Here is a 27,884-nt window from a genome sequence, read left to right on the forward strand (position 1 = left end):
CCAAATTTCCTTTAAACACGCAGTGCACATCCAAACCCAATAATATCTGATACATTTAACCCTACTCCTTCTATAACAGTCTGACAAGTGATTGTTACCGTATTTTACTGTGAATGTTTGAAATGATGAATTGATGCACCTTAAGGCACAAACTGCAGTAGAAGTAAAACAAGAATCATTCCTAAAGACAGAACAGAATGCAGGTATCCACATTTCAATCTGAAAAACACACACAAAGAGAGAAGACAATTAGAAGAAATTTATTGATACAATTACTTGGTCTTTGGCACTCAGATCTCGGCATGAATCATGAAACAGACTAAAGAATAGGGCCGTTTCCCCCCTAGGCCTGAAACTGGTGGTTGAGTGGAGATAGATGAAGTTGGTGAGTCTGTAGACTGCTGGTTAGCGAGACGGTATGCTGAGCTTAATGGGGAGATCCAGTGGACTGCAAGAGCTGATACTAGAGCTTCTATCAGGGACCTGGAGGATGGAGGTCCAGTTTGGATATCACAGGTTGAGAGACACTGTCATGATGGACAGTGAAGAGGAAAAACTCTCCATTTGGAAGTAACCTCTGGCAGAACCAGGCTCAACATGGCGGTCTTCTGGACCAGACCGGTTGAGATGAGACATGGAATGCAGTAAGAGTCTGGGAGTAATGAAACTCTGATTAAGTTTTGGCTACGATGGTGGAGGAGGGGCTGGAGGTGGGTTGAAACGGGGTCATCTGAATGAAGTTAGACAGCGCAAACACCACCTGCGCACTAAGTAGCAGGCAAGTTGCGGATCGGAGGCCTTTTAAGATGAGCTTTGGATGCCGATCGGCTTTCGTTGAGGTGTGGTTCAAAGCTGATTGGCTGTGTTGTAGGTGGATGTAGGAGAGCAATCAGTTTCTTCAGTTGAACTCCTACCTAGGCTCCATTTATCAGTTCTGGATCTATTATACTAGGTGTAATAGAATGTGTTGAAGGGGGGCACATTGGTGGGGTCTTTAACATTTTTTTTTTCTGATTATGCTTTTATGGAAAAGAACCAATGGAAATAACTCCTTATTTTAAAAAGTGATCATCACTTCTATGAACCTGAACACCTTAAAAGAGTCAAGGATATTTTTATGTTTAAAAACGTAAAGCAAATAATATAAAAGAAGCAATGAAAATCATGTTGTGCTAATTCTACAGCTGGATGATATGCCCAAAATTGTATTTCTTAAAATCCATAGATACAAGAAAAATTTTTATATCAATATGAGCTAAGTGAAAGTCTGGGAAAGACTGCCAAGAATGCCCACTACGGATGCCTTATGACAAATGACATATGACATTTTCCCATATTTATAAGACTCCTCTAAAATAAAATTTTAGAAGTATTTTCTTTAAAAATCACAGATACATAAGATCTGGAATATCAGTGGGGTACAAATGCTGTAATAATTTTCTTTCTCCATTTACATTATAGAAATTACACAATGATAACAAATACTATAATTTCTTAATTTAAACTGAAGAAGAATATACTGACATTAAAGTCAGCCAAAGATTTCAGAAGCCAATGTATTGGTCTATCTCTCATACAGTGAGTTTTTAAATATCTGTTTTCATCTAAATTTGCAGAAGTCAAAAGTTTATTAAAGTTGATATTAAAGTTTGGATGCCTTTGAGTTTATTTTCTCTCTCGGTTTCGGCTAATTTTTTTCTGTCAAGATAATCCACTAATTTGTTGCATCATTAAAGTTTATTTTTTGTAACAAATAACTTGCTTGTTTTGTCTCTTAAGTCCATGGCAGTACTGACCTTATCATTACCTCCCACTTCTCATCTTGTCAAGAGGAACTTTCTAAAGTAAAACCAACTGAATATTGTTTCCTCTGAATGAAAAGAGGCGCATGTCTGGCAAATATACATCTGATCTTTCAGTTTCGTTTCCGAAAGTGCTGAGTAATTCAAATACATTATTTTGAAATTGCAGTTCCTCAGTTTTAAATCTTATACTTTAACAGAAACTCTGTATGATATTTGCAATTCCCTTCAAAGTTCATTAAGTGTATGGTCTTTGCAAATATTAATGGTTCCAAAGAGAGGAGGTTTTCCAGCAGGGAGTCTATATTATCCTTCATTATCCTTGCAAAGCCTCATTTAAAAATCTCTTTTTAATGCAGCAGTGAATAAATATGTGAAACAAATTCTCCCTCTTAAGGGAGGTATTTAAACATTAATTTGCTTGCATGTTAACGATTCAGGTAGATTGAGATCTAACAAGGATTAAAATGTGTTTGCATGAGTGCCAAAGAGTCATTTTATGCTGCTAATTTCCTTTCTCCTTCTAAACAGTGGTAATGGTACAGCTGATTGGACTAATACTACACAGCTCACAGGAAATTTGAGCTAGCCTTTGGTTACTACATCCGATAAATGTTGGCAAATGAAGGGTTGCACCATCATCAATAATCTGAATTGTTCCAAACGTCTTTTCCAGTAGAATTAGCCATTATGGGTAGGATTGTTAGAGAGTTACTGAGGGAATTGTGGTTCTCAGAGGATGAGTCACACAGACCTTTTTTGTGCAAAAGATGTTTGGCAGCATCCTCATCTGATGTAATGATGCTAAATTTTTATTATGTAGATCAATATGTAGATCAGGTAATATAATCTATAAAAAACAAAAAACAAAACATTAAGTAGTTGAAAGATGTACTTGTTTCACATAAGGTTTCACCGTCTTCTTGGATTTGTTTTAGATATAAATTGCAAATGACACAAAATGATCTTAAATTAAAGATAACAAAAGCAATTCAAACCTATATGGCTCCATTGGAAACACTTACTGCCCTCAAAACCCAATTGGCTAGTTTCTCAATCAGAGTTTAAGCTTTAATTCTACAGTGAAATGAATGCAATTCAAATACATTATCTATCCCAAAGAATGATTCAATCTTGGTGTGACTCTTATAGGTGTTACTACAAAGAGTTGTAGTTTTTAATGGCTGTAGGCGGGAAGGATCTCCTGTAGTGGTTTGTCTTACAGCACGTTTTGAAGACCCTGACTGAAGCCACTGTTATTTGATATCATTCTGATGGAGAGGAGTCTTAGGGCTTTCCTTAATGTTTATTTTATGAATAATAATTTTTATTTTGTATATTCATCTTCAGAGGTTCTAGAGGGATTTATACAACACAGCTTTATTAACCTGTAGAGTTTTTGTTCACTCATTTGTGTAAAAACTTTAAAAAACTGACTTTATGTGGCGATTTTCTCATCATGAAATGTTTTTATTTTATCTGTAGACCTTTATGTAAAAATGGAATATAGAAAAATCTAAAATTGGATTTATAATAGGACCTTATGATTGCTTCAAATGTACGAAGTCAAAGCTTTATTTAAAAAAAATCTGATTTAACATGCTGCTATACCCTTATTAGTTGTGCTTTGGTGCCCATAAAATGAACTCAGCGGTTGAATTGTGGAGAATCTAAACTTAGAAGTAAAGTTTGTTCTGTCCTTTAGTGGCTTCACTGCTATGCTACCAGTGCAGACCGTGAGGAAATATTTATACTTCCGGGTAGGGCTGCAACTAACGATTATTTTAAAAATCGATGAATCGGCCGATTATTTTTTCGATTAATCGATGAATCGGACAAAAAATATTTTTTATATTAACCTCTTTATTCCAAAATAAACATTTTAGACAGAACAAACAAGCACACAACTACAGGTTGCTCATTAACTGTACTGGTGCAATATGAAAAATAAATGTTTGTGTTAAAACTACGCAAACTTACATGAGAAATGTAGCTGTACATCCACAAAATATAGGCTACTTTGTACTTTGTTTCATAAAGCGCAAAAAAAGACATTTTTGTTTTTAAAAGCCCCTAAGGGGTTCAAACAATAGGTCCCCCCATTTCAACAAATTAGTTTTTTTAGACTAAAAGAGTTCTGCCTTTTAAGATAAGTATAGCAGTTAAAGTTGCTACTTGAGAAAATACTGAACCATAGAGATAAAAATAGCCCTGTGATTCAAATTATAAATTGTATTTGGAATAAAAATGAGAGAACTAGGGGTGTTAAAAAACACATCCTCCAAAGACAGATATTTACATGGGAATGTGGCAGATAATTAATTGACATATTACTGATCTTGCTGGATTTTATTCTGCTTTACTTCCATAAATTGCAGGATCATCTTTACTTTGTCTTTGCCAGAAGATTTAAACTTTACAAGCCTTGCCCTCATAATTTGCAAGTTAATTTATTTATAAAGTAAATATAAACGCTGCTTAAGCTAATTCAAATGAAATTAAAAGTAAAATAAGTAGGCAACCGTATCACTGTCTGTAACCTACTAACAAGGTAAGGAAAGCATCAGATGAGCTACCTGAGAAACTAACGTAACGTTTCCCAACTTTAAAACCAAACAAACATGGTGGTTCCGTGCCATGTTCATTTGTTTTGACAAAAGTTGCATGTTATCACTTTTTTCACTTTACAAAGCGCAGGCTATTTTAATTATTGTGATCAATTTGCGCCATCAATCCCGGTGCATGCACGCTTCATTTGCAGTCTGGACGCTGAGGCTCTGACTGCAGCGCTGAGAGGGATTCCTGCGGGAAAACGCGGTTGGGGTGGGGGAGGCGCCCCACGGCAGAGTAGGAACGATACATGCTTTCACATAAGAGTCTCCAAAAGCTGCCAGTGACACCGAAAAAAGTCACCAGATTTGTCGCTAGTCGCTTTTTTGAAAAATAGTCGCTGGAGGGGTCTGAAAAGTCGCTGAGTTGGCAACACTGCACCTCCGGCGCTGGCTCGCTCTGCCGTATTTTTTTTTCTTCCTCTTTCAGTCAAGAGGCAGTGATGACGGCGCGGCGGATGACGCATTAATCGCGCGACACAACTAATCGATGATGAAATTCGTTGCCAACGCTTTTAAAAGTCGATTTTTATCGATTTTATCGATTCGTTGTTGCAGCCCTACTTCCGGGATATATACACTTAAGGTTTCACCTGTTCCTGTTTCTTCTTAGATTTACGATCTCTCTTGTTTAATTCACATTCAGCATCAGCTGCTTGTTTCCAACCATGCCACAAAACGATCCACCAACTCCCTCAGCTTCTGTCCATCTCTGATCGACCCCAGGATCACAGGGTCATCCAAGTATTTCTGCAGGTGAAAGGACTCTGTCTTGTTCTGGAAGTCTGAGGTTTACAGATTAATAGATGGGTTTGTCAAAATGAACGATATCTGGTATTCCAAAAAAATACATATTTTCTTCCAAATCTATTTAAACTGGCACATTAACATTTGCCCAATAGCTTGCACTACTTTTTCCTGCAGTGCAGCAAAAACAGGCACAGCCCCTCGGATCCCTGCAGCTTTAGACTATAATAGTGCTCATGAAATCATGATTTTTATACAAAATTTGCAGCTTTCAGCTGCGACAGGTTTTGGTGCTTTGTACACAAACTTGGTCCTGCAAGTACTTTATATACCCAGTTTGATTTGGAGCATTGTTTCCTTTAAGAACTAAATAATCAGGGAAAAACCTGTCATTGTATTTGCAGATCGGCCTAAACTCTGTTTAGTTTGTTTCAACATGCAGGTGATGACTATTTTTTGTTGTTTTTTTCATCATGAAGCCTAGTCATCAACCACAAAACAAATTAAAATAACTTGTTCCGTCTTTACTACACACAACATCTCCAAGTCAGTTAGATAATGGTATAAAAAACTGTACTAAAATACAAAAATATGCATATGATCTTTCTCAGACTACCACCAGTTGTTGTTGAACATTGTTTTAAATTTTTGTTTCTTCTTTCTTGTTGTTCTACGTATTTGAACTGCAAAACTTTGTATGCCAGGCACCAGAGAATCGGGGGGCCAAAATGGGCAAATGTAGTAGCAGTGTGTCAAGCATATGATATATAAAGGGTTTAAAAGGCAAGTATTGGGCTTGGCAAGGATCTGGATCATGCACTTTGTAGGGATAAGCCTACAGATTTGTATTCAGGGAAAAATTCTGAATTTGGCCAGGCATTCAACACTCCATTTTTGTACACATAAGGAGCGGAGATAAATACGTATTTTGGATTTATACATTTATTGAATGTAAAAAGGCATACTATTTTTAGTAGAATTAGAAGTGAAGCATTTATTTTTAATGGTGTGTGTCAGTGAGCTTGACAGTCAGTCAGAACTTGGATTTAACATTTCCAGACACAGAAGATAGAGCTGGTAGTGTGACTAGCACTTAACAGATTTACATACTAGTGTGTTTTTTTTTGTTTTGTTTTTTTTGTCTTGTTTTCATAAGGCCGTAATGTTTGACCATGCAATTGTTCAAACAGACAGAATTACAGTTGATTGTTTTATATAGGAGCACCCAGACAGAACTTAGATTAAAGATCCTCCTGTACAGTAGTTTTATTACAGAACCATATGACATCTCGGCATGCAGTTCAGGCAGATCTTGGGCTCTTTAAAATGCTTCGGTGACATTTCACACTATGCCACAAGTCTGGGATAAATTAAACAACAAGTTTATTCCCCATCCTATCTGGAGCAGAGCGAGTAGCATTTTGACTGGTGCTGTGAATGGAATGCATGGACTGATGACAAGTGGTGCTGTATTATAATTGCCAAGGAGTGTCATTACTGGGAAGGACAAATCTTGTGCATATATGGTGCTAATGAGGGGACTGTGGTGGATCGACATCACAGTTTTATGCTATGATAGTAATGGTAGCCACAGGGTCTGACATCAGGTCACCCCTGGTTGTGAGTAAGGGACTTTTGACAGCACACACCAGCTACATGTCTTTCTCCTCCTATCTGGTACTCAGACTGTCTGAAAGAAAATACTTTTCCACACACAGAATGTGAGACTGTGGATCGTCTGCATCTTGATAAGGTCATGTCAGATCTCAAGGGCCAGTAACTAGAACAGTAGGATGAATTGCCACAACAAAGAATGCAGCGATTGTGACACAACATATTTGGAAAGAGTTACCCAAACACAAATTCATCCACTGTAAATATGTTACAGTAGATGAAATGAAACACTTGGAATCATTTGGAATTACCTGGAATATTTCCAATAAGCCTTTTTTAAGGGTATTGACAACAGCTTACACCAAAATATTGCAGAATCAAGTGAAAACTTTCTCATAATAAGACTATTGACATGTCAGATCCACTAGTGCTGTTATACTGTGTGAAGCTGAGTGTAGCAGAAACGCCCACTGCTGAGAAGAAGCAGCTTATTTTAGGCCAAAGGGCAACTACTCGCTAGGTGGATAGATTGGAAGAGCTTGGCGCTTGATGCTTAGTGACACATTTCCTTTATCTGTGTCTCCAGTGACACCCTCAGAAATTGACACTCATCAAACAAATATCTCACAAACCATCTCTAGATTGATGAAACTGAGAAAAACTGCACAGAGAGGCAGCAAATCACTGTGCAAATACTAAAGAAAACACAAAGTACAAATAAGTGTTGAACCTAGGGCTTTCTTGAAAGTAAGTTGCAATAAACCCAATTACAACCATATTCAAAGGGTTTTAGCTTGAAAAGGGAGTTGGTTATCAGTTTCAAATTGTTGATTCAAGTAATCTTTGGGAGTACTGTTAGCCCAAATTAGTTTTTATATTGATGAAAATAATTTTAAATAAAATCTGCCATGCCAAGCATATTTTAGAGCCTGAATACTGCATATATGATACACGGCATATCTTTGCAATAGAAATATGCAAAGACTGTTCCAGCAGTAGGGCCTACCGCCACTGCTGTGTTTACTGAAATCATGGAGGCCGTCAATCAGGAGTCTAACTCCCAATAATTGAAAATCAGTAAAGACAGTATAAGTCATTTATTTTCCACAAGTTTAGAAATAAAAACAAAGTCTAGAAAAACTAAAGTAGGAAAAATCTCATATTACTTCTATTCCAGTCCAGTCAGCAAGGAATAATCAATGGATCATTAGCTTTACCTAAAACTAATACTTTTGCAGTGATTTAATGAATTAACAGTTAATCAGTGAAAAAATAAAAACATAAATTTTCATTGCAATCACTGAGTCTGGGAATGGCCATTTCTTCCGACAGTGACGTCACGGTGCAGTAAGCCTAGCGCAATTCTCGCCGCTTTACAAGCAAAATCAATGGGAACTACTAGACACATCTGTAATCAACAACATTTATTGAAGATTTCCAGAGGACTTCACCATTGAAATTCACCAGAGCTATAGTTAAACTGACAATGCCCATGTGCATGGCAGTTGGATGTTGTAATACATTGGTTAAAAGTATTTAAAAAAATTTGTTATTTCACCTTTCCGATTCATGATCCTCCACCGGTTCGTCGTTGGATTGCCAACTTTGAAGAGGGAGGATTTGCCGTCGAACTTCTGGCCAGAGAAAAAACACGTAATATGTCGCCAACATTTGGAAGAAAAATGTTTTCAAGATGACTTGGATAATAGCGCGTTGTGACAAACACCAGATACGGCACTGGGACTTGATCAACAGCCGATACCACAATGTGACGTCACAAACCAGTAGGTGGCAGTAGGGTTCTTTGACAAACATGGAGGCCTCTAGTAAAGCACATTCACATGAAAATTACTCTTCGTTAAAAACACTTATCATTTATTGAATAATATGTAATCATTTTATATTTAAAGTACTTTCAGATGTTTGAAATCTGAATATGACCAAACTTCTCCTTTTATGCTATGGTCATTATCCATACACTCTACTAAGGTTGAAGTAAATGAAATAAAAAATGAAATAGCTGAGGCCACTTTAGTGGGCAAATGAAATTTATATTTGAGGCTGCATATTGTAAAAAATAAAAGATAAAAAATCGCATCTCCCAAAGGAAATGAAAGATATTAATTAATCCACAGAAAGGAAGTTGTTTCTAAGGTGACGTGTTTTAATTAGAAAAGGTTACCGGAGTAATTGTTGAGATTAGGTTCACTACCTATATGATTGCAGTCGCTGTCTTTGGGCAACTCATTAGCAATCTTGAGGTTCTTGCTGTGCACTTCCTCCTACAGTCCAAAAAACATGCTTGTGGGGTTAATTGGACTCTCTAAATTGCATCTGGTTATGATTGTGTATTGGTTTTTTTCACTCTGTGTTGTCCTGGGGTGGATGTTTAATATAATTTATTAAACTAATAGTAAACATTAATGTTGACCTAACTCAGATTTCATTGCTAAAAGTTTTAGATAGTTTTTGTTAAGATGGTTTCTATATTTCCCAGATCGATCAGCAGTCTATATTACACTTAGACAACTTTTATTGTCATTTTGTATACTGAGAGTATATGTTAGGGCACATTCATTATAAAATAGATTAGATTAAAATAGAATAAAATAGAATGCATATTATCTACTTTTCTCCAGCAGTAATTTAATAGATAAATATCAAAATACTGAAAAATAGAATCAAATTAGAACAATAATTTGATAAACATTGGGTACCTGAAAAGCTGCTGTCTGTCATGATTTATTTAAGGATCTGACCCAAAATGCAGAGAACCACTCAGAGGGGAAGGCAAAGGTTTGACAGGCTTATTGAGGTAAGGGTAGAGAGGGTTGGATCTGGACCTCAGAGAGCTGGTGAACAGGAACTAGAAAGTCTGGAGAGGATATCACAATGATTAGTTCAGCGACCATGGGAATCTTGGATGCCATAAGGATAATGCTAGTGAGGGACTCACGTTTGGGGGGGTTCTTCTCTCGCTTCGAATCCAGTCAGTGTGGGTTGATCTAGTGAAGAGGGGACTCGTTGGAGAGTGGACAGGTAGACATACGTACGATCAAGAGGAGCAATGGAGCGGACTGTCACTTGGATTTCCGTAAGAACTCGAACGGCACATGTGGAGGTTTTTCCCCTGCTCAATGTGAACACAGATAATCCTTCCAGGGGGAGAAGGCCAAACATCCAGTATGCAGGAAGACTTCCTGCCGAAAGGCAAAGACAAAAACAACTCAGTGAAAGACAATACTCAATTAGACTCAGCTAAACTACCCAAAACTGGCAAACACTCTGGCGCCGAGGTAGTGACAGTCAACTGCTTAAGTACTCTTCCAGATAATGATCCAACGAGCCCAGGTGTGGTGGTGGAGGGAGAGACAAACAAAACAACAGATCACACAAACTGGATTCTTGACATTGTCCTGCATGCCTAAACATATCCCTAGTTTAGCAGTGTCTAAATAACTAGGCCCTCCATGATGTTTAGCTGTCTGAATCAGTTTTGTTGGAACAGAAAAATATCTAACCATCTAGTTACAATTCGTACTTCAGACCTGAAACTCACATGCAATTTAGAAAACACAGGCGCAGGATTTTTTACTTAAAAAAGCAAAACAAAATGCAACTTGTGTTACTATGTTTTTTGCAAGTACAAATGCATTTTTAGCACAAACCAATTTGTATCAATGGAGGCACAAAGATGCAATTCTAAGACAATTTGGTTTAAAGGAAAATGGATTTACAGCTACACGTTCTAAATTACAAGCATGCAATATGTTTGACAGGACTTTATAACCATGAAAAACCAAAACAAGGTGGAACCTACAAATTTAGAGAGAGATTTAAATTTGAATCCAGTCTCCTCATCGTTTATACCCCTAAAAAAATAGATTTCAAGCATATGTCTTCAAAGGTCACCCACAAGAATACAGTTTAGTGTGTTATTTAGGCTCATTATAAGTCCGGCAGACCTCAGAGGTACGAGGTGCAGATGACCTTACAACATTTTCAGCAGTGCTTATGTTAATCAGCTTTATTGGCATTACAAGGGATGGATGCTGAGATTGTTTAACAAGAATTCAGTCGACACACACAGAATGGAAGAAGATTGAATCACAAAGCTGAAGAAAAAGACCTAAGCTGGCAGCATCTTCTTTTAAAGAAACAAGGAAACAGAAAATGCTAGCAAAATAGATTATAATAAGATTGAGGATAGAACACACAGGTTTAAAAAAAGTCCAACAAAAAAAAAAAAGTCATTCACGCCGGCCAGTAGAATTAGTTATTACAATGATCAAATAAAATGTTATGCTCGTTATTTAGGAAGGAAATTATAGAGTTTATATATAAACTCTTCCTTACCCATCACGGGTGGTCTTCTGCCTTTTTTTCCTCCAAACTTGGGTCCTCTACCAGAAGCCTGGAAGCTTGAGGGTTCTGCTCAGTATCTTTGTTGTTCTTAGAACTGCACTCTTCTGGCCTGAGATGTCTGTTGTATTTCCAGGGATCTGTTGTAACCACTCTTCAAGTTTGGCGGTCACTGCCCCGAGTGTTCCAATGACCACGGGCACCACGGATCCCTTGCCCTTCCAAGTTTTCTCCAGCTTTTCTCTGAGGCCCTGGCATTTTTCTAGTTTTTCATGTTCTTTTTTTCATGTGATGGCCGCTCACACTGAGCCTGGTTCTACTGGAGTTTTCTTCCTGTTAAAAGGGAGTTTTTCCTCTCCACTGTCGCTACAAGCATGCTTAGTGTGAGAGATTGCATTCGAGTCAATGATTCGATGCAATAAACAGATTTTCCTCGGATAGAAAACTTTGAATCAATTTGCCTTGAAATGACGTGTTGTGAATTGGCGCTATAGAAATAAACTGAATTGAATTGAAATGTTGCATTCACTTGGTATTGCCATGTCAACCACAATGGCTTTCCTCTACTTTTTGTCCACCACCACAATGTGGTGGCAAACCGTTTGGTTTGCCATTATCATTCAGTCCGTCAGTATCTGGAAGTCCCACAGGATCCTGGCTTGATCATTCTCTACCATCTTTGGAGGTGTTTCCTACTTTGACCTTGGGGTTTCCAGCCCATACTCTGCACAGATCGTGTACACTATTCCAGCCACTTTTTTGTGGAGCTCCATGTAAGCTTTCCCTGCCAGCATCTTAGACCCTGCAGTAATGTGCTGGATTGTCTCAGGGGCCTATTTGCACAGTCTGCACCTGGGATCTTGTCTGGTAAATCTGGGCCTCTATTGCTCCTGTGCCACCATAATAAGTACCTCTGTGCTGTCCTTCAGTCCGGCTTTGTCTAGCCATTGGTAGGATTTCTTAATATCTGCCACTTTGATTATGTTTTGGTGGTACATCGCGTGTAGGGGCTTATCCTCCCATGACAGAATCTCTGGTACCTCATCTTCTGTTCCCCATTGTCTGAAGATTAGGTTTTTCGTCCATCTACCTCATATCTCTATGGTTGAGATATATCTCTATATCTGTCTATATCCCCATGAATGTATGAATATATACTTTATGTGTATTTTAGTCTATAAGCCCTTTATACAGACAGCATGGAGGAAGGTCTACAGTACATAGCCATGCTTTATCTATGCAGAAAGCATTATTGAACAAACAGCATCACAAAGACTGAGGAACACAGCAGACAGGGATGACCTATAAAGAAGATATAGGTTAGAAAACAATATCTTAAACATTTAGTAAAATATTCATTTTTTCAAAGTGCTGTAAATAAGGAGTCGCACAGCTTTAACCAAAACACTGTGAAGTAAACAGAAAAGCAAATATTGTGCTTTGGACTGAAGAAATATCAGAGGCCTGCAGCTGACAGACTGAGATCACTACAGTATTTCCTCTAAGCATAGTTTTTCTGTAACGTTCTCCTAACGTAGCGATGCCTAAGGCTGTTTAACTTCCCACCAACCTTCTAGCACATACAGTAGCGTCTTCGCTGCCAGAAGCAAAATTTGTCCCCCAGTGAATTGATTAAAATAAACGTATGTGCTTGTTCAGTATGCAAAAAAAAAAGTAAAAGTGACACAAGGGAGCTCATCACTGGAGAGGAAGCATAAAGAGTCTTAATTAACAGGGAGGAACAGTTTCCCAGTGACAGCAGCATAAATAGAAATAATGAAGTCACCATAGAGTGAGGCTGCTTAGGTGGATAGGGACTGACCCTGATCCCCCGGCCCTTTGGAACGTCATTTGGACCCTCAGGCCCATATTCTCAGACTAGACTTCATCTCCTCCTTGGAACACACGGCATGCTCTGCTGCAACATTTTCCACACAAACGTCAGCATGGCCACTGAGCTGCTCCTGAAGTGGGATTTCTTTGGAATACAAATAACTAAAGATGACGTACATCTGACTGTTTTCATTATGTGAGTGAGTCGATTGCAGAGTCAATTAGAGGACATGTGGCTCAGATCCAGTTTTACTGAGTGTAATCAAATAACAAGAAACTGGATCAGTTTTAAAAGGGATTTTTCATGTTGTAAAATACAAGTATGAAAGTTATTTAGGAAAACTAGTTGTCTTGTGTTAAAGTGCAGTTTGGTTTGTGCAATATTATCATTGAGTCATTAATTAATTCTAAGTATAACATACTATTATGCATTGCTGGAACTTGCTGGACTTTGCTGCTAAGCTTGATTCAGATTAAATTATTTCCTTTGTGCCAGACTGTAAAATGATTAAAATACTCTTTGATTTGCAGACTTTGCTGCTAAGCTTGTTTCAGATTAAATTATTTTCTTTGTGCCAGACTGTAAAATAATTAAAATATATATAGCTTCCTGTGTCAAAACTGGCCCAATATAACAGTAAAAACTGCTTTTTTAATGGCACACAGAGAGTATTTTGTTGGATAATAATAACTTATTAGCATACGCAAGACAACTTCTGCCTTGTCTGAATTAACTACGATCACATGGATTCTGAGAACTTTAAGCTGATCCTGATTTTGATCTCAGATCTTTCACAGAAGTCTTGATGGAAACGAACAAGAAATTAGGAATCAAATTGTGATCAATGGCTAAGTTAGCATCAAGTGTAGGATGGTACTTTATTTCTGCTATTGTTCGGGTTTGATTTGAACCCCCGGAGTTATTTTCATTTTTTTTGTTTTGTGGGGGTGGTCACATCATCACATTGATTTATTTAGATATTCAAATTACTCCCATGCCTGCATAAAGATTTGTTCTTGAAAAACCCGACTAGCCTTCACTGAGTCATGACCTTGAGCTTATAGAAAACCGTTGGGATGAATTAGAACCGATGCAGCAATACTGGCTTTCTCATCTATACATGAATAGCCCCCTAAACCTTGAAGAAGATGTTTACAGATGAGTGAAAACTGGCTTCATTTTAAAACCCTTTATTAAACTTCCATGGACCTGTATGGCCAAACTCTCTCCTTTATTCCTGATTTTTTTAAAACTTCAGGTATTAAATCCAAAATCTTTAAAAGGACCAGTCAGTCTTTCCAGAATGGTCCTTTCCGAACTAAGCTTTCTCTGTTTTTATGCTCTCTTTTTACTCTTGACTCATTAAAAAGCAGAAGATGAAATCTTTTAAAGATTTTTTAATGTTCATATATTCTTTGTTATTCATGTTGACTATTAGCCAATAAAGGAGTTATATGAATACAGTAGTTCAGTATTGATTGACTGACTTTATTAATCTCACAGTGGAGAAATTTACTTGTTACTTTGCACTTCAGTACAATGTGTAAACAGTTGACAAAAGACAAAAATAAAACTCCTAAAACAGCATTCTAGCCGACCTAAAACTGGAAAAGATTAGCCTATTTATTTTTCTCTGACCTTTAGCACAAGGCTGGATGGTTTTTTTACGTATAAAGTATTTTTACAAATTTACACCTACAAGTTCTCTGCATGCCTTGGATCTGGTTTATAGCTCCTCCACTCTGACTTTAATGTACTTCTGAACTGAATCATTCAATTTCCCAACAAGGACTACTATATAAATCCACAAACTCAACGCTATTTCTGACATTTTGAATTGGAAAAGTTTCCTGGATGGGAAGCAAAACGTCTTCAAACTTGGAAACATAGTCAAGTGGATTGTTTTTAAACTTTTTTGGAAGTAAATTGGGAGCTTTGCTTTTTGGCTAAGCAGCATTACAGAGCAAAGCAGGTCCCACACTTCCTCAAGGGTTAGCTCAGGTAAAGTTCCTTCTCCTTTTGTTTATCTTCTCACCTCACAGGAGAGTTTGGGTCAGCAGAGTATTATTGTACATGAAAATAATGCAGAAGACATTTCCTGATCACAGACCCTCGTCATCCCCCACCCCAACCCAAGTTACAGTTGTGTGTGGGGGGGGACTGGGTTTGGGTTTTTATAACGCAGCCAGTAGGCCAGAACTGTCAAACTTTAGTTGTGTTTCTGGTTTAACACAACTAAATCAGATAATAAGGTCATTAGCAGCAGTCTAGAATTTGACTGCATGCTGAGAGGCTTTCCAGTTATTTGATTCAGGCGTGGTGGACTTGCAGTAGGTCTTCACTGAGAAAATCAGACACATCCTCCCCCTGCTTCGCTATTTTTACTCATAAATTATTCCTAAGAATGCCTCTTTTCCTTCAACCTTCCATTTTACTTATCCCTCTGGATGAATATTTGATCTGAAAATACTTAGGATCTGAACTCTCACTTTCAGTGCTGTAACGCAAGCCTTTAAGTACCTAACAGCAGTTAAATTGAATTGGTTTTAGAACTGGAACTCAGTGCAACGTCCACAGCAGGCTGTTTTCATCAAAATATTGATGTGGAAATACAAGTGTTTTCAACCTCCATACTGTACATCTTGATGTTGTACTCTTCAGCCTGGTTAATTTTCTTCAGAGGCATTCCACAGCAGAGCTGTGGTAATGCAAACACATTAACTTTGTAAGTAAAGCTCAGTGCCATTAGTTAATCCCCACTGTGCTGATGTGAATTATAGCCCATGTTGTAATAAGCCCAGCTCTTCCTGTTTTAAGACTCTGCCACCAGGCTCCACTCAGGCCATGGCTCAAAACGGTGAAAGCACTGGCATAAATCAGCCTCAGCACTCTACTGCTGCTTTGATTATCCAGTAAGATGCTGGGTCCCGCTACATTTAATGATGCCTCTGTTCCATAGTGCACCGCAAGAATCCTATGGTCATTCCATGCTCCTTCCCGTTGTGTTCTCATGTTGCCAAAAGCAAGGTGAATGATTTTTCCTGTCTGACTGTGTTGAACTATTCCTAAAAGCCTGAAGCCTCTCTGTCAAAGATCTATCATCTTGGTTCTTTCTTGTGCTTATTGATTTGATATGTCACCTGCCCAGGAATCGGTTATGGTGGTGCTGCTAATCAGTCATCTCAGAAGAGAGGCTGTTTGTCTCTGTTTTAGCCTCCATCTTTCACTCTGTTTCGCTGTTTATGTCCTCTGGCGTTATCTGGTGCAGACTGGAAATCAGCGAGGGATGGAAAAAAGTAGAAGAAGAATGACATCTCATAGTTGTACTCAGAGGTCTTTGCTTTTAGCTCTGCGGGGAGAAAAACACAATATGAGAGCCCTTATTTTGCCTCAGGCTGCTTCAGTGGTCATTTCTCCTCCACCTCTCATGGTGCTGTTAGAACGGATATTCCCACATTTCTTCAACACATCATCATTCTTATCACTTTACATCAACTAGTTTATTCAAGAAGCAGAGGCATGCTTTACCTTGGCCCTGTCTATATTGTGTTTTTATTTTGGCTGCTGCAGGATTTAGATTTTCTGTTCAAGCAGCTCAGGAAATATGCATTTCTCGATCCTGCAGCTCTCATGAGACCTAAGTTGATGATCACTGGCTTGTTCTGTATAAAGCCTACTCTGTCTTCACTCTCTTTCTGCAGAAGTTTGATGGGAATGTGAATTCAGAAACCGTCATCCAGAACAAGCTGTCCCACCCTGTGAAGACACGTTTCCTGCGCTTTGTCCCTCTTGAATGGAACCCCAGTGGATGGATGGGCCTGAGAGTGGAGGTGTTCGGATGTTCCTACAGTGAGTAACCAACATCCCGAGGTTCATCCTACAATTTAAAAGTACTCAGAGGTATACTTTCTTACCACCTACTTAGAATTGTGGTGCTATTTACCCTTGATGGATAGTAATAAAGAATATTTTCTTCATTTGGTTTTAAGAAGCTGTGTCATATATTCCTGAGGAATCAAACATTCATCAGGAAGTTGTGATGTCAATTTTGATTTTCCAGAAATTGGTGAATATATATTTATATAGACCTTCTGCTATGATGTTAAACATCTTTACAGGAATTCCAAAATTTTACACCTCAAAACAGAACACGTAATGCTGGAATTTCAATGATTTAAGGCTATTTTATTTATTTTTTAAACGTTTGCTTACTTCATTAGAAATATTTGGTTACAATAATGTTGCAACTTTAAAAACACACACCATGTGAATGGATATCAGCATATTTTCACCTTCTTTTAAGCATTTGAATTATTTAGGGGTAAAGATGATACCACAGCTGTTGCTGATATTATATGACATACATATGGTCTATACTACATTAAGGCTCAGCTGTACACACACTTTCCTTATCAGATTGAAAGTTCAGTAGTAAGCTGTTGAAGTAGAAGCTACTTATTGTACTATGACTATCCGGTTTCTTGCTTTCTCACTAAAGGAGCAGATATGGATTCAGAAAAGGCCAGCAAAAGCAAAAAAGGTGGATTATCAATGCAAAGGCAATGTTTTGTCTCTGCAACCCAAAGATTGAACTTTTTGCAGCATCTGTTGTTACCGACATGGCATGTTCTGCAAAGCAACAAACAGAACTGCCCAATGCATTTGAAGCAGTAACTTTTGATTTTAATCCAGCCTTACTCTTTGATTACACTTGATGCTCCATCCCTTAAGCAGAATTTCCTCTTGGAAAATTAGGTCATAACTCAGTATTTCCTGCTCATAAAATAAACCCCTTTTTCAGGGGCAGCTTGCAATAAAGAAAACTCTTAGAATATGGTCAGTGGATGCTGAAGAAGCGCTTTGAGTTTGTTTTTAGGCTATAGAAAAGGATGCACTGTGCCAACCACATGTAGATTTCTCCATTCCCGGCATAATGGTGAGATGTATCTGAAGAAAATAACCTGATTGATATGGAGTTATTGAAGAGTATATCAAGGCAACTTAAAATGTAGATAAGATACAGCACTGAGGCAGTAGAGATAAGTTGGAAAGCAAGCTAAAAAAAGAATGAAATAAAGAAAAAACTATTACTGTAGATGTGTGGTCAGAGATTGACAAAAAGCTGCCTACAAGGACCTGGTGTACTTCTTGGGGAATATTGTTGAAAAAATCCCGTCAGCCTGAATGTGAATAACAGAAGTAAGGTGATTGTAGATTTCAGGAGAAACAGTAAGAGATTCACTACTATTACCATTATGGAAGCAGAAGTGGAGGTGATGGAGGAGTATAATTACCTAAATACGATATGTTCAGATACCTAAACAACAGAGTTGGCACCACCCTTCTTATATATCATATATGACAGTAGCAGCCATTCAGAGGAGCTGGCTCTGTGCTCGTCTGCCTGGCTGTGTGTTTCCTGGACGGGGCCGCCTTTTACAGCTGCTTTTTGTGTCTCTGCTTCTGTCTCCTTGAACCCCAGGCGGCCACAGCACATGGCCGCTCACACTGAGCCTGGTTCTGCTGGAGGTTTCTTCCTGTTAAAAGAGAGTTTTTCCTCTCCACTGTCGCTACAAGCACGCTTAGTGTAAAGAATTGTATTTGAGTCAATGAGTCGATGCAATCAACTGGTTTTCCTTAGATAGAAAACTTTGAATCAATTTGACTGTATGATCTGGTTGAACTGTAAAGTGCCTTGAGATGACATGTGTTGTGAATTGATTATATAAATAAACTGAATTGAATTGAATTCAAAATCCCAGTCAAAAGCCAGCCGAATGGCAGCAAAATTCCCTTAAACTTCCAGCCACTGGCATTTTCATGATCATGCATATTTTTTTACTCTGATTCCACCCTTTCACTGAATTAGAGGGTCTGACCAGGAGACAACGCTTCTCTTTAGATCTTATTGTCCAAAAATCATGACAGAATATTTTAGTACAAAGATTGATGTTTAAAAAGGAATTGCAGAGGACCAGCCAAGGTCCCATCAAGGAAACTGGGAAAATTTTGAATGACTACTACTGTATAAAAAAACAAACACAGCTTACTCCTTATAATACAAAACAATCCAAATTGGAAGGGGGGATTTTTTAAGTGCAGTACAGCCACTTTTTAGAATTAGAGCCTTCCTTCCAGGCATTACTCTCAGTATATTTGGGAGTTAGTAAAGAAACATTTATAAACTGTCTTTGATCAGTTTGAAAAGGTACATTGTGTGTCTTTTAAAGAAATACAAATTAAGTATGATTTTTTAAAGGAAAATACATAAAGAGTCTTATAATTTAAAAAAAGTGTATCCATAGCAGACTCAGAACCAGAACATAATTTTGCTCAAGCGCAGTTTATGCGCAAGTTTCACACTTAAAGATTCCCCTCGCTGTATATTATGTTAAAGAAGCGTAGGCACCTATTTTTTATCATATTTTGCGATGTATGTAAATATATTGTGGAAAAATGTCACAGACGTCTGTTCCATTTTTTGTTAAACAGTCCCTATGGGCCGTCTTTTGTTTCTTTTTGGTCTATCTGTGGAAGTACTGACCTCGTTAATGGAGCAGATGTTGTTTATATGCAAACTTTTACTCTTAGCATGGTAATGCATCTTGTTACAGTGCTTTCCGGGGCAGCCCCTCTTGGTTATGGCACATAGAGGCATTTAAGGTCTTCCCAAAGGAGTGCCTCAGTGTCATAACAAAGGGTAGTTTAGATGCCTTTAACAAAATCTGGCAACCCCATTCAAGCTACTTCTCTTAAACATATTACTATACAAACAAAGTTCTGCCTTATTTTTAAGCATGACCAGCATTAAGATTGCTTTATTGTTGTATGACCTGTGCTGGCCTGTTTTGTTTTGTTATTTTGTGTAATTAAAAGATGTTCTACAGTATATTGTTTAAAATAAAGAAACAAGCTTTCATCAGTTAGGAATGCAAAGTAGATCAAGAAACCGTGTGTAAATAAAACTACATTTAAAAAAAAAACCTAAAAATGTGAACAAATAGAAGCAATGCTGAAAGTATTCTCTTATAAATGTACTCTGCAAAGTCCTCCTCTGTTAGCATGCAGCTATGAACTGACTCAAAAAAATTTACTGATTGTTCTAATCACTGATGTCAATGAAAAAATAAAATTAAAACAATGTAGTTCAAACTAAGTTTGAATATTACATCATTTTAATATAACACACATGTAACATGCCAGGTTTGATACCTGCTGCATCATGTCTGTTATATTGTTACTTTTGATGTTTCCATTTTGTATTATACACTTTTCAATATCAAAAGTTGCACTGATTGTTAAAGATGACATTTCAGTGATGAATGATACTTTTAAAATGCTTTTTCAAATCTGAGGACTGCAAAATCACACTACATCCATTCATTCATTCACTCATTGGCAAACATAGTCCCATGCTGATGGTAATAAGTTACACTGTAACCTGAACTGCCTTTGGACAGGCTGACAGAAGTGAAGCTGCTATACATTAGTGACACCAGGCCCTCTGACAACCAGCAACAGGCAAGATGCGTGAAGTGTCTTGCCCAAAACACTGAGATAGATGAATCAAGAGCTCCAATCAGCAATCTGAGTGGCATACAAGTGTTACAGTTACAGTCACCCCCAATGCTCTAAAAGTGAGATAATTATGAACAGATCAATTAGTAAGGGATGTTTTGACTTTCCATCTGTTGCCTAAGGGCTCCTTGGGTGGGTGAACGGTCTACATAAGATAGTGTTAGATGTTACAGGCTGTCGTCATGACATTGGTGAGGTGTTTTAGTCATAGCTGCATCATCTCTGTAGCAGCTGTATCTCAGGCATTTGGGAGTTAAATCGCTGATGTCGGGAAATCCGCTAATAAAATTGCTTCGAATGCTGTTAAACTTCAGTATTAATTTCCAAGGTATGTTAGCCCAGAGCCATTGAAATGAAAGACTGATCCAATCTTGTAAAATGGTTATTCCTTAGAGTCGTTTTTGTTTATGTAACATTTACCAAACCTTTTAAGCTGTGGCTTTATCAAATTTTGCATGTGGTTTAAAAAAGCTAAAGCCTGGAACATTCATTGACATGTGGTAAAGTCAGGTCCACAAATACATTACATCGTACATTTTGTTGGAAAAAATGCCTCAGTTTGATGTAAATTTAAGGCTTGTACCTTTAATGCACAACGCTAAGTAGCTACAGATAAAAATCTTTATCGTTTCTTTACATGCTTTCAAACTGTTTGCATAAATTGTGTGTTAAGGACAATAAAAGCCATACTAGCAACTCTCAGTGAATTGATGAATGTAATTTGAAACTATTACACACACCAGAGGTGCCACACAGGAAGAGGAAGCAGCAGTCGCTGTACAGTAGCAGCAGCAGCGTGCTGCTCCTTGAAGCAAATATGCAAATTGCTGCTTTTCTTGTGCATCAGCCTGTAATGACTCACGCCAGACGGCAAGGTTTTACACTGAAAGCAATCTGTACATGTGCTTCACATGCTGTTAATGTGTGTTTCCTTTAATATGTTACTTATAGAACTATTTTTGAAGGAAAACATTACTGTAATTCTTAAATATAATGTGAAAACACTCATATGTCAGTATACATTTTTGTATTTAAGTATTTGCTAAGATGGCCGTAAACCTTTGGCTGTAATGAAGCAAAAAGCAGACTTCTGTGGCTGTGCACATTGATAAAGGGCAAGCGAACTTCCATTTATATTCTGAGCAGTCCTCAATAAGACATTTAATGGGGATTTACTGGCACACCTCACCCACGCATTGTGAGGCGGCCCTAACTAGATGAGCCAGAGAATTACTGCGCTGTGGAACAGTGTCGGAACACACCACAGTGAGCGGTTTTATGATAGCCAAGCACCACATGGTACTGCAGAGTATCGTTGAGGCAGACGGCCATTCTCTTGAGTGCAATTTGGTTCGGGTTTCTTCTGTGCTGCTATTCCAAGCAATGTTTTTCTCTGCCTTAATATTTCTATGAGAGAATGACTGTCCTGCGGTCATAGAAACAATAAATCAAGTTCAGTTTGATTAGCAACCCTCTCTTCAAACTTTACTTTCATATTATCTCCTTCAATCAAACAGCTCATAATTTTTTCACTTAGTCGTTTCTCCAAAAAACGGAGCTGATATCCTTCTGCTTCCATGGAAAATTAGAAATGTTTTCTCCTCATTGCAACAGTGTGGGTGTTTTAAGTGGTCTAATAACATACAAAGAACATCAGCACAGTTTGTCTTTTTACAGATATATAGACTTGTTCAGACTCTGCAATTAACTGGTGCACTATGGCTGGTTAAAACCTATAAACTGTAAATATTAGATTGTATAAATGCCCTGGATTTAAATTGTCAGTTTATTTCCACAGAGAGCAGAATCATTAAATCTATTTTACAGTCATTCCTGGTCCTTCCTAAAGAATTCCCGTCCTTTGAACTTAAAACAAGAGTGCATAATGGTTAAATGGAAGAAAGTGACCAATTCACTAAAAAGGTGTATGCTACTAAAGTCAAAGAACATCATTTAGTATGCTCACCATCACTATATTCAATCCTCAAAATCATTATATTCCAGATATGTCATCTGCAACATATTTGTTATAGTGAACACATCTGAGAATGTTTACCAGCCCTGAATTATGCTTAAAGCAATAATTTAGAAATATGTTTTTTTTCTTTTTAAAGATATAAAAAAATATCCAAATTGTATTATTTCTTTTGTCACATCCTAAATACCACTAATCTATTGCCTCAGAATTCTGCACATGTATCTTTAGGTAGTTTTTGACCTCTCTCCTTTGCAAGACATTTAGGGTGATGATTAATTCATTTTGTTGTCGTGTTTTAAAAAAATGAAACACAAAAATAAATGATGTGTTTTTTTTCAAGCAAATTTGAAGATTGAATGGGAGCCTACATGACTAAAAAAATGATACAATTTGTGAAAAACAATGACAAAGACCTCTAAACGAAAGTGCTTGGTGAATAAAAAAACATGAAAATTAAAAAGTTTCAGCCAAAGGTTTGTATTGTGAACTTTTTTAATTGGTAGTTAGTAGCAGAAAAATACAGTTTCTGAAAAAGTCGAATTACCTTCATATTCATCCAGGCCAAGGTTGAATTCCGTTTGCCTTAAAAAAAAAAAAGACACAGTTATACCCACATAAAACCAGATCAGAAAATTAAGACAACACAAAAATGGCATAAGGATTAATCCAAAATGAAAAATAATGAAATAGTGAAATATCTTTATCGCTGTTGCATCCTTTGTTTCTGGCCAAGGAGAGAACGCCTTTGACTTGATAAAAAGAATTGATGAGAACATCTCCCTTCTCCCATTTCTCATACATGTGTTAACTGTTGTATCTCATACCATTATAATTGTATTTTACAATGCTTTATTAGTTTTGAAGGTGTATGTGGAAGTGAAGGGTATGGGATAGTATGACAGTTGGACAGTGCTGAAGCTGTGAGCTCTTACTGTCTTCCTGTGCATAGATTTAAACATGCAGGCGGTAATTCACAGAGCCCAGCCGCATGGTGTCTAGCAGTGAGAGTTAGCTCTGGGAGATGAATGTAACTGATGACCTTATTCTTAATGATGTTGAAAGTAAAGTAATTTACTGTAAGAAAGCAAAATTAATTAGCATCAAAGCAATAAACTAGAATTTTCTCATTTCTGATCATTGCTGTAAAAACATTATTATTCTTTTAGTTATCAGACATTCCGCATCACACTGCTTCTGATTTTTCCACAGAATCATACGTGGCAGATTTCGATGGGAGAAGCTCACTACTGTATCGGTTCAACCAAAAGTCCATGTCAACGGTGAAGGATGTAATTTCTCTACGCTTTAAGAGCCACCAGGCGGAGGGTGTCCTGTTGCATGGAGTGGGGCAGCGGGGAGACTACATCACACTGGAGCTGCACCGAGGAAGACTGGACCTCTATCTCAACTTAGGTGAACTGCGCCCTCCCATTATCTCTCCTGAGAATCACTCGTTTTCCTTCCTTTTGCCGTCCTTGTGGTGATTGTGAGAATCATTACCTGAGATGGAGCCAGAGATTGGAAGTGATTGAAAGGATATGAGAGCTTTATTTTCTAGGAGGCCTCTGTGATTGGGTTGACTTTTTATTTCCAGCTTTTACTCAACAGATGGAAGACCAAAAATATTTGTTCAAACTGTTCCATCTTAACACAAAGGTGCAAAATTAAACTGTGTGTGAGTGTGCCTCTATTTAACTGCCAAAAACAGCATTTTGTTTTTTTGTTTTGTTTAAAGGATTATTTTACCGTTATTAAGTCACCAGTTGAAATAATATAAAATACTAAACAGGTACAGCTTTAAATATTTAAATATTGACAACATATTAAATATTTGCAGTAATTTATTTCAGTGGTTTAGACCCATGAACTAATGAAGTAGTTAGAATGCTGATTAATATAACTACTGAACTAATATATTAATTATAACCAAATTACACATTGCTATGAACTCTAAAATTCAAGCCTAGTGTTTCGTGCCAAAGACAAATAACAGGTGAGGTGATTTTGCTTTTCAGCAATGAAATGTGAAAAATAATAACAAGCACAGGAATATTAAGAGCCTTCATTTTCATTTTTAGAAGAAAAAAAAGAAGAAATATATAAAATGTAATTAAGATCAAAGTGGAGGGGTTGATAAGTGAGCTTATACATGATATAAGCATCAGGGAGGATCGTTGCATGGCAGCTTATGGTGTTGATTATGGTACAGTACAAAAATTATAAAAAAGAAAACAGAAATAAAATAAAAAAATGAATGCCTGACATATTGTCTTTAGTAGCATGTTTAGATTTGAGTGACATGCTTTTAAATAACATATTAGGGGTACATACATATCTATTATACAGCATTAACATATTGCATTTTGGGAAAACATTTCCGATTTGCTAAGTAAATTAAGGCGATTATTATTGATCCATTTATGTAGTAACCAAACATTATTGTAAAAAATATTTATAGAACATGCATTCTGTATAGCGTGCTGGGTTTAAAGCTTTAGTAAACTACTTAATTTCCTAACTCTCATTTTATTTGAGATTGTATAATCTTAATATTAGAGATTAGACCTGGGGGTTTGTTCATTACACTAATGGGTCGATTTATTATGTGTTTGTTTACCTTCTCTCTTAAGATTAAATATTGAATTGACATCTTCATAGTTTTTACGCAATAAGCCAATTTCATTGGAATCACACGGTGTGTTTCTTTTTTTTTTCACCTTGAAAGGTATTAATGAAGAGCTGCTGCTGTGCTCCCCTCAGGTCCACCAGAACACGTTTGATCGCTCACTGAGATTCTGCTGCTGTCTTCCTTTTGTCCAGATGATAGCAGGTCAAGGTTCAGCAGCCGCCGTGTTCCAGTTACCGTGGGCAGCCTGCTGGATGACCAGCACTGGCACTCTGCTCACATCGAGCGCTTCAACAGGCAGGTCAACCTCACTGTGGACTCCCACACACAGCACTTCCAAACCAGCGGGGAAGGACAGTCTCTGGAGGTGGACTACGAGGTGAGTTGTTAGCTAGATTGAATAACCTGCAGAGAAGATAGAGCAGCTGTGTAAATATTTCTCCACTGACAACCTTATCATGAACAGCACTCTGATGAGCAGCATTAGGGGGGAGCCTTGCAGCACTGCAGTAAACAAAGTGTGCTCTGTGTAACTGCTGGAAGCGCTCCTTTAAAATTAAATACTAGACAAAGACACTATACTTTTATTCAACATTGCTAGGAGCCTCCGAGGACGTTGCTGTTGTATTTCGACCTTGTAAACAGTGGCCCTTTTGTTTCGGAGCTTGAAGTCATCGTGTGTTCGACGTTTCTTCTTGATAAAATGAACCTAGAGTTTGTCAGCTTCACAGCTGTGTTGGAAAAAAAAAAACACTAAACACAAACCTTGTTTTTAAAAGAAAAAGACTACCACATCAAGTATAGAGCCTGAAATATCATGGGAAATATCATGCTTAAATATTCTTAATAAACTGCAAAATAAGGTTTATTTTCTTGAATTGAGGAGTAAAGTGACACACTTTGCTATTGAAAAAGACAATTTACATTTAAAATAACAAAAATCAAGTACATTGTCTTATTTCAAGTGCATACCTTCTAATTATCTTATATATTAATTCCATTGGCAGATTATCTTATTTACCTATATTTAGGGTAAATACACTTAATATAAGAATTTCTTTACTTATTTCTTTTGCACTGTAAGTATGAGAAAATAAATACAATGAACAAAAAAGGCGCAATAATCAGTTCAGGAACACATTCACCCATTAATAAGCCATTAAGAGTTGTAATAGCTTACTTCTAAGCAAGGATTTCTGCAATTTTGAATTAAATAAATTAAAGTGTTTTAGGTTTTTGGGGGGATACTTAGGATTTCAATTTAAGACCCTCAATAACTTGTAAGAGTTTGTGATCATAGTAAGCTTATTTTATATGTGAACAAGGTTGAATGTGGCTTTTTGGGGATTTTTCTGACATTGGGAAATGATTCCAGTTCTTTATAGCAATGCTTTGGTGGAAAGGTGTTTTTGCATTTGACCTTTATTCGGGTTTGTTCCCAGTCTGCCTGCTCTGGCCCTGATTTTAGGCTGAAGTCAGGTCTCCCTACAGGCCAGTTCACTGTCGCCATGTTTGATTATTTCCCACTGAGAAAACAGGGGCATGGCTGTGATGGAGAAAGCAGAAGAGTTTTTTTTAAACCGCTGTTGAGATGTGGAATCATGCCCGGCGTGTGAAAGTAGGTATTCTGTGTGCAGTTTGACCAAGCCGATGCACACTGAACCATGAAATCAGGTTCAGAGCACCACTGCTCAGAAAGTCTCTCAGATACTGTTGTGAGAAAGTGATCTTTTCTCACTTGCTGAATAAATGGCCCAGTTGTTCAAGCACAACATGGTAAGAATGTGTGTGTTGAGCAGTCAGGTTCCACTCATGTCCCCTGGACATCATACATACTGTGGAGCTGAAAGAGACTTATGGTTCACATCTTCTTTATTATAAATGTGGAGACATTTGTGCTTGTGGTGCTAATCAATCTTTTTTTTCTCCTCTCATCACAGCTGAGCTTTGGAGGAATACCTCTTCCTGGGAAACCTGGCACCTTCCTGGGGAAGAACTTCCATGGCTGCATTGAGAACCTCTATTATAATGGCATCAACATAATAGACCTGGCAAAGAGACGCAAGCCGCAGATACACAGTGTGGTGAGTGTCACTTTAGTTTTTCATCATCATTGATAAATGCATCCCTCCCTTTGAAGAGTTTCCAAGTTATGAAGGCAAATACTAAAAATCAAGGTCTGTGACTAAAATTGGACCAATTTGTGGAGCGTTTTTTGGCTTTGTGATGAAATATCAGACTTTAGGTTAGTTCTTTGCTAATGATGTTTTTAAGCTCCCTGTCAGCTTTATCTCTGATTGTTGCTTCTCTTCAAAGAAATCATAACTGCTTTTAAAAGTCAGAAATGTGAAATATCACTTCGGTATGTGAAGCTTATCTCACAGCACAGTGCATCTCTTCAAGGATGGAGAACTGATGGAATGATACGATAGAGAGGGGGATAGAGAGACAGGAAGAGGGAGAGAGAAAGCTCGTGTGGGCGAGCTGTAGAGAGTGGGTGGTTTAACTGCAGGAAAAAAAAAATCCGTTAACGATTTATTTTGGTAATCATATACAGACCCTCAATATAATTCCACAGAATGATGTTTCAGGAATGTGTGTTGAACTTAACCACAGATTTTAATCAGGACTGAGAGGAACATTCAGCGATTAACCCTGTCATATTTTTTGGGGTTTGGACTGTATGTATATATATATATTTATATATATATATATATATATATATATATATATA

At 37.5% G+C, this 27,884-nt stretch overlaps 1 protein-coding gene across 1 annotated transcript in view; it reads left to right on the forward strand.

The window, feature by feature from the left end:
• LOC107102682 (contactin-associated protein-like 5) overlaps window positions 1–27,884 on the forward strand; it is a 129,042-nt gene that overhangs the window by 70,183 nt on the left and 30,975 nt on the right. The window contains exons 4-7 of the mRNA XM_015402082.1: window positions 16,670–16,817; window positions 23,734–23,937; window positions 25,345–25,529; window positions 27,091–27,234. Coding sequence (XP_015257568.1) covers window positions 16,670–16,817; window positions 23,734–23,937; window positions 25,345–25,529; window positions 27,091–27,234 — 681 coding nt within the window. The remainder of the gene's footprint in view (window positions 1–16,669; window positions 16,818–23,733; window positions 23,938–25,344; window positions 25,530–27,090; window positions 27,235–27,884) is intronic.

Source organism: Cyprinodon variegatus, unplaced genomic scaffold, assembly GCF_000732505.1.
Source record: "Cyprinodon variegatus isolate N-32 unplaced genomic scaffold, C_variegatus-1.0 Scaffold1296, whole genome shotgun sequence".
NCBI lineage: Eukaryota > Metazoa > Chordata > Actinopteri > Cyprinodontiformes > Cyprinodontidae > Cyprinodon > Cyprinodon variegatus.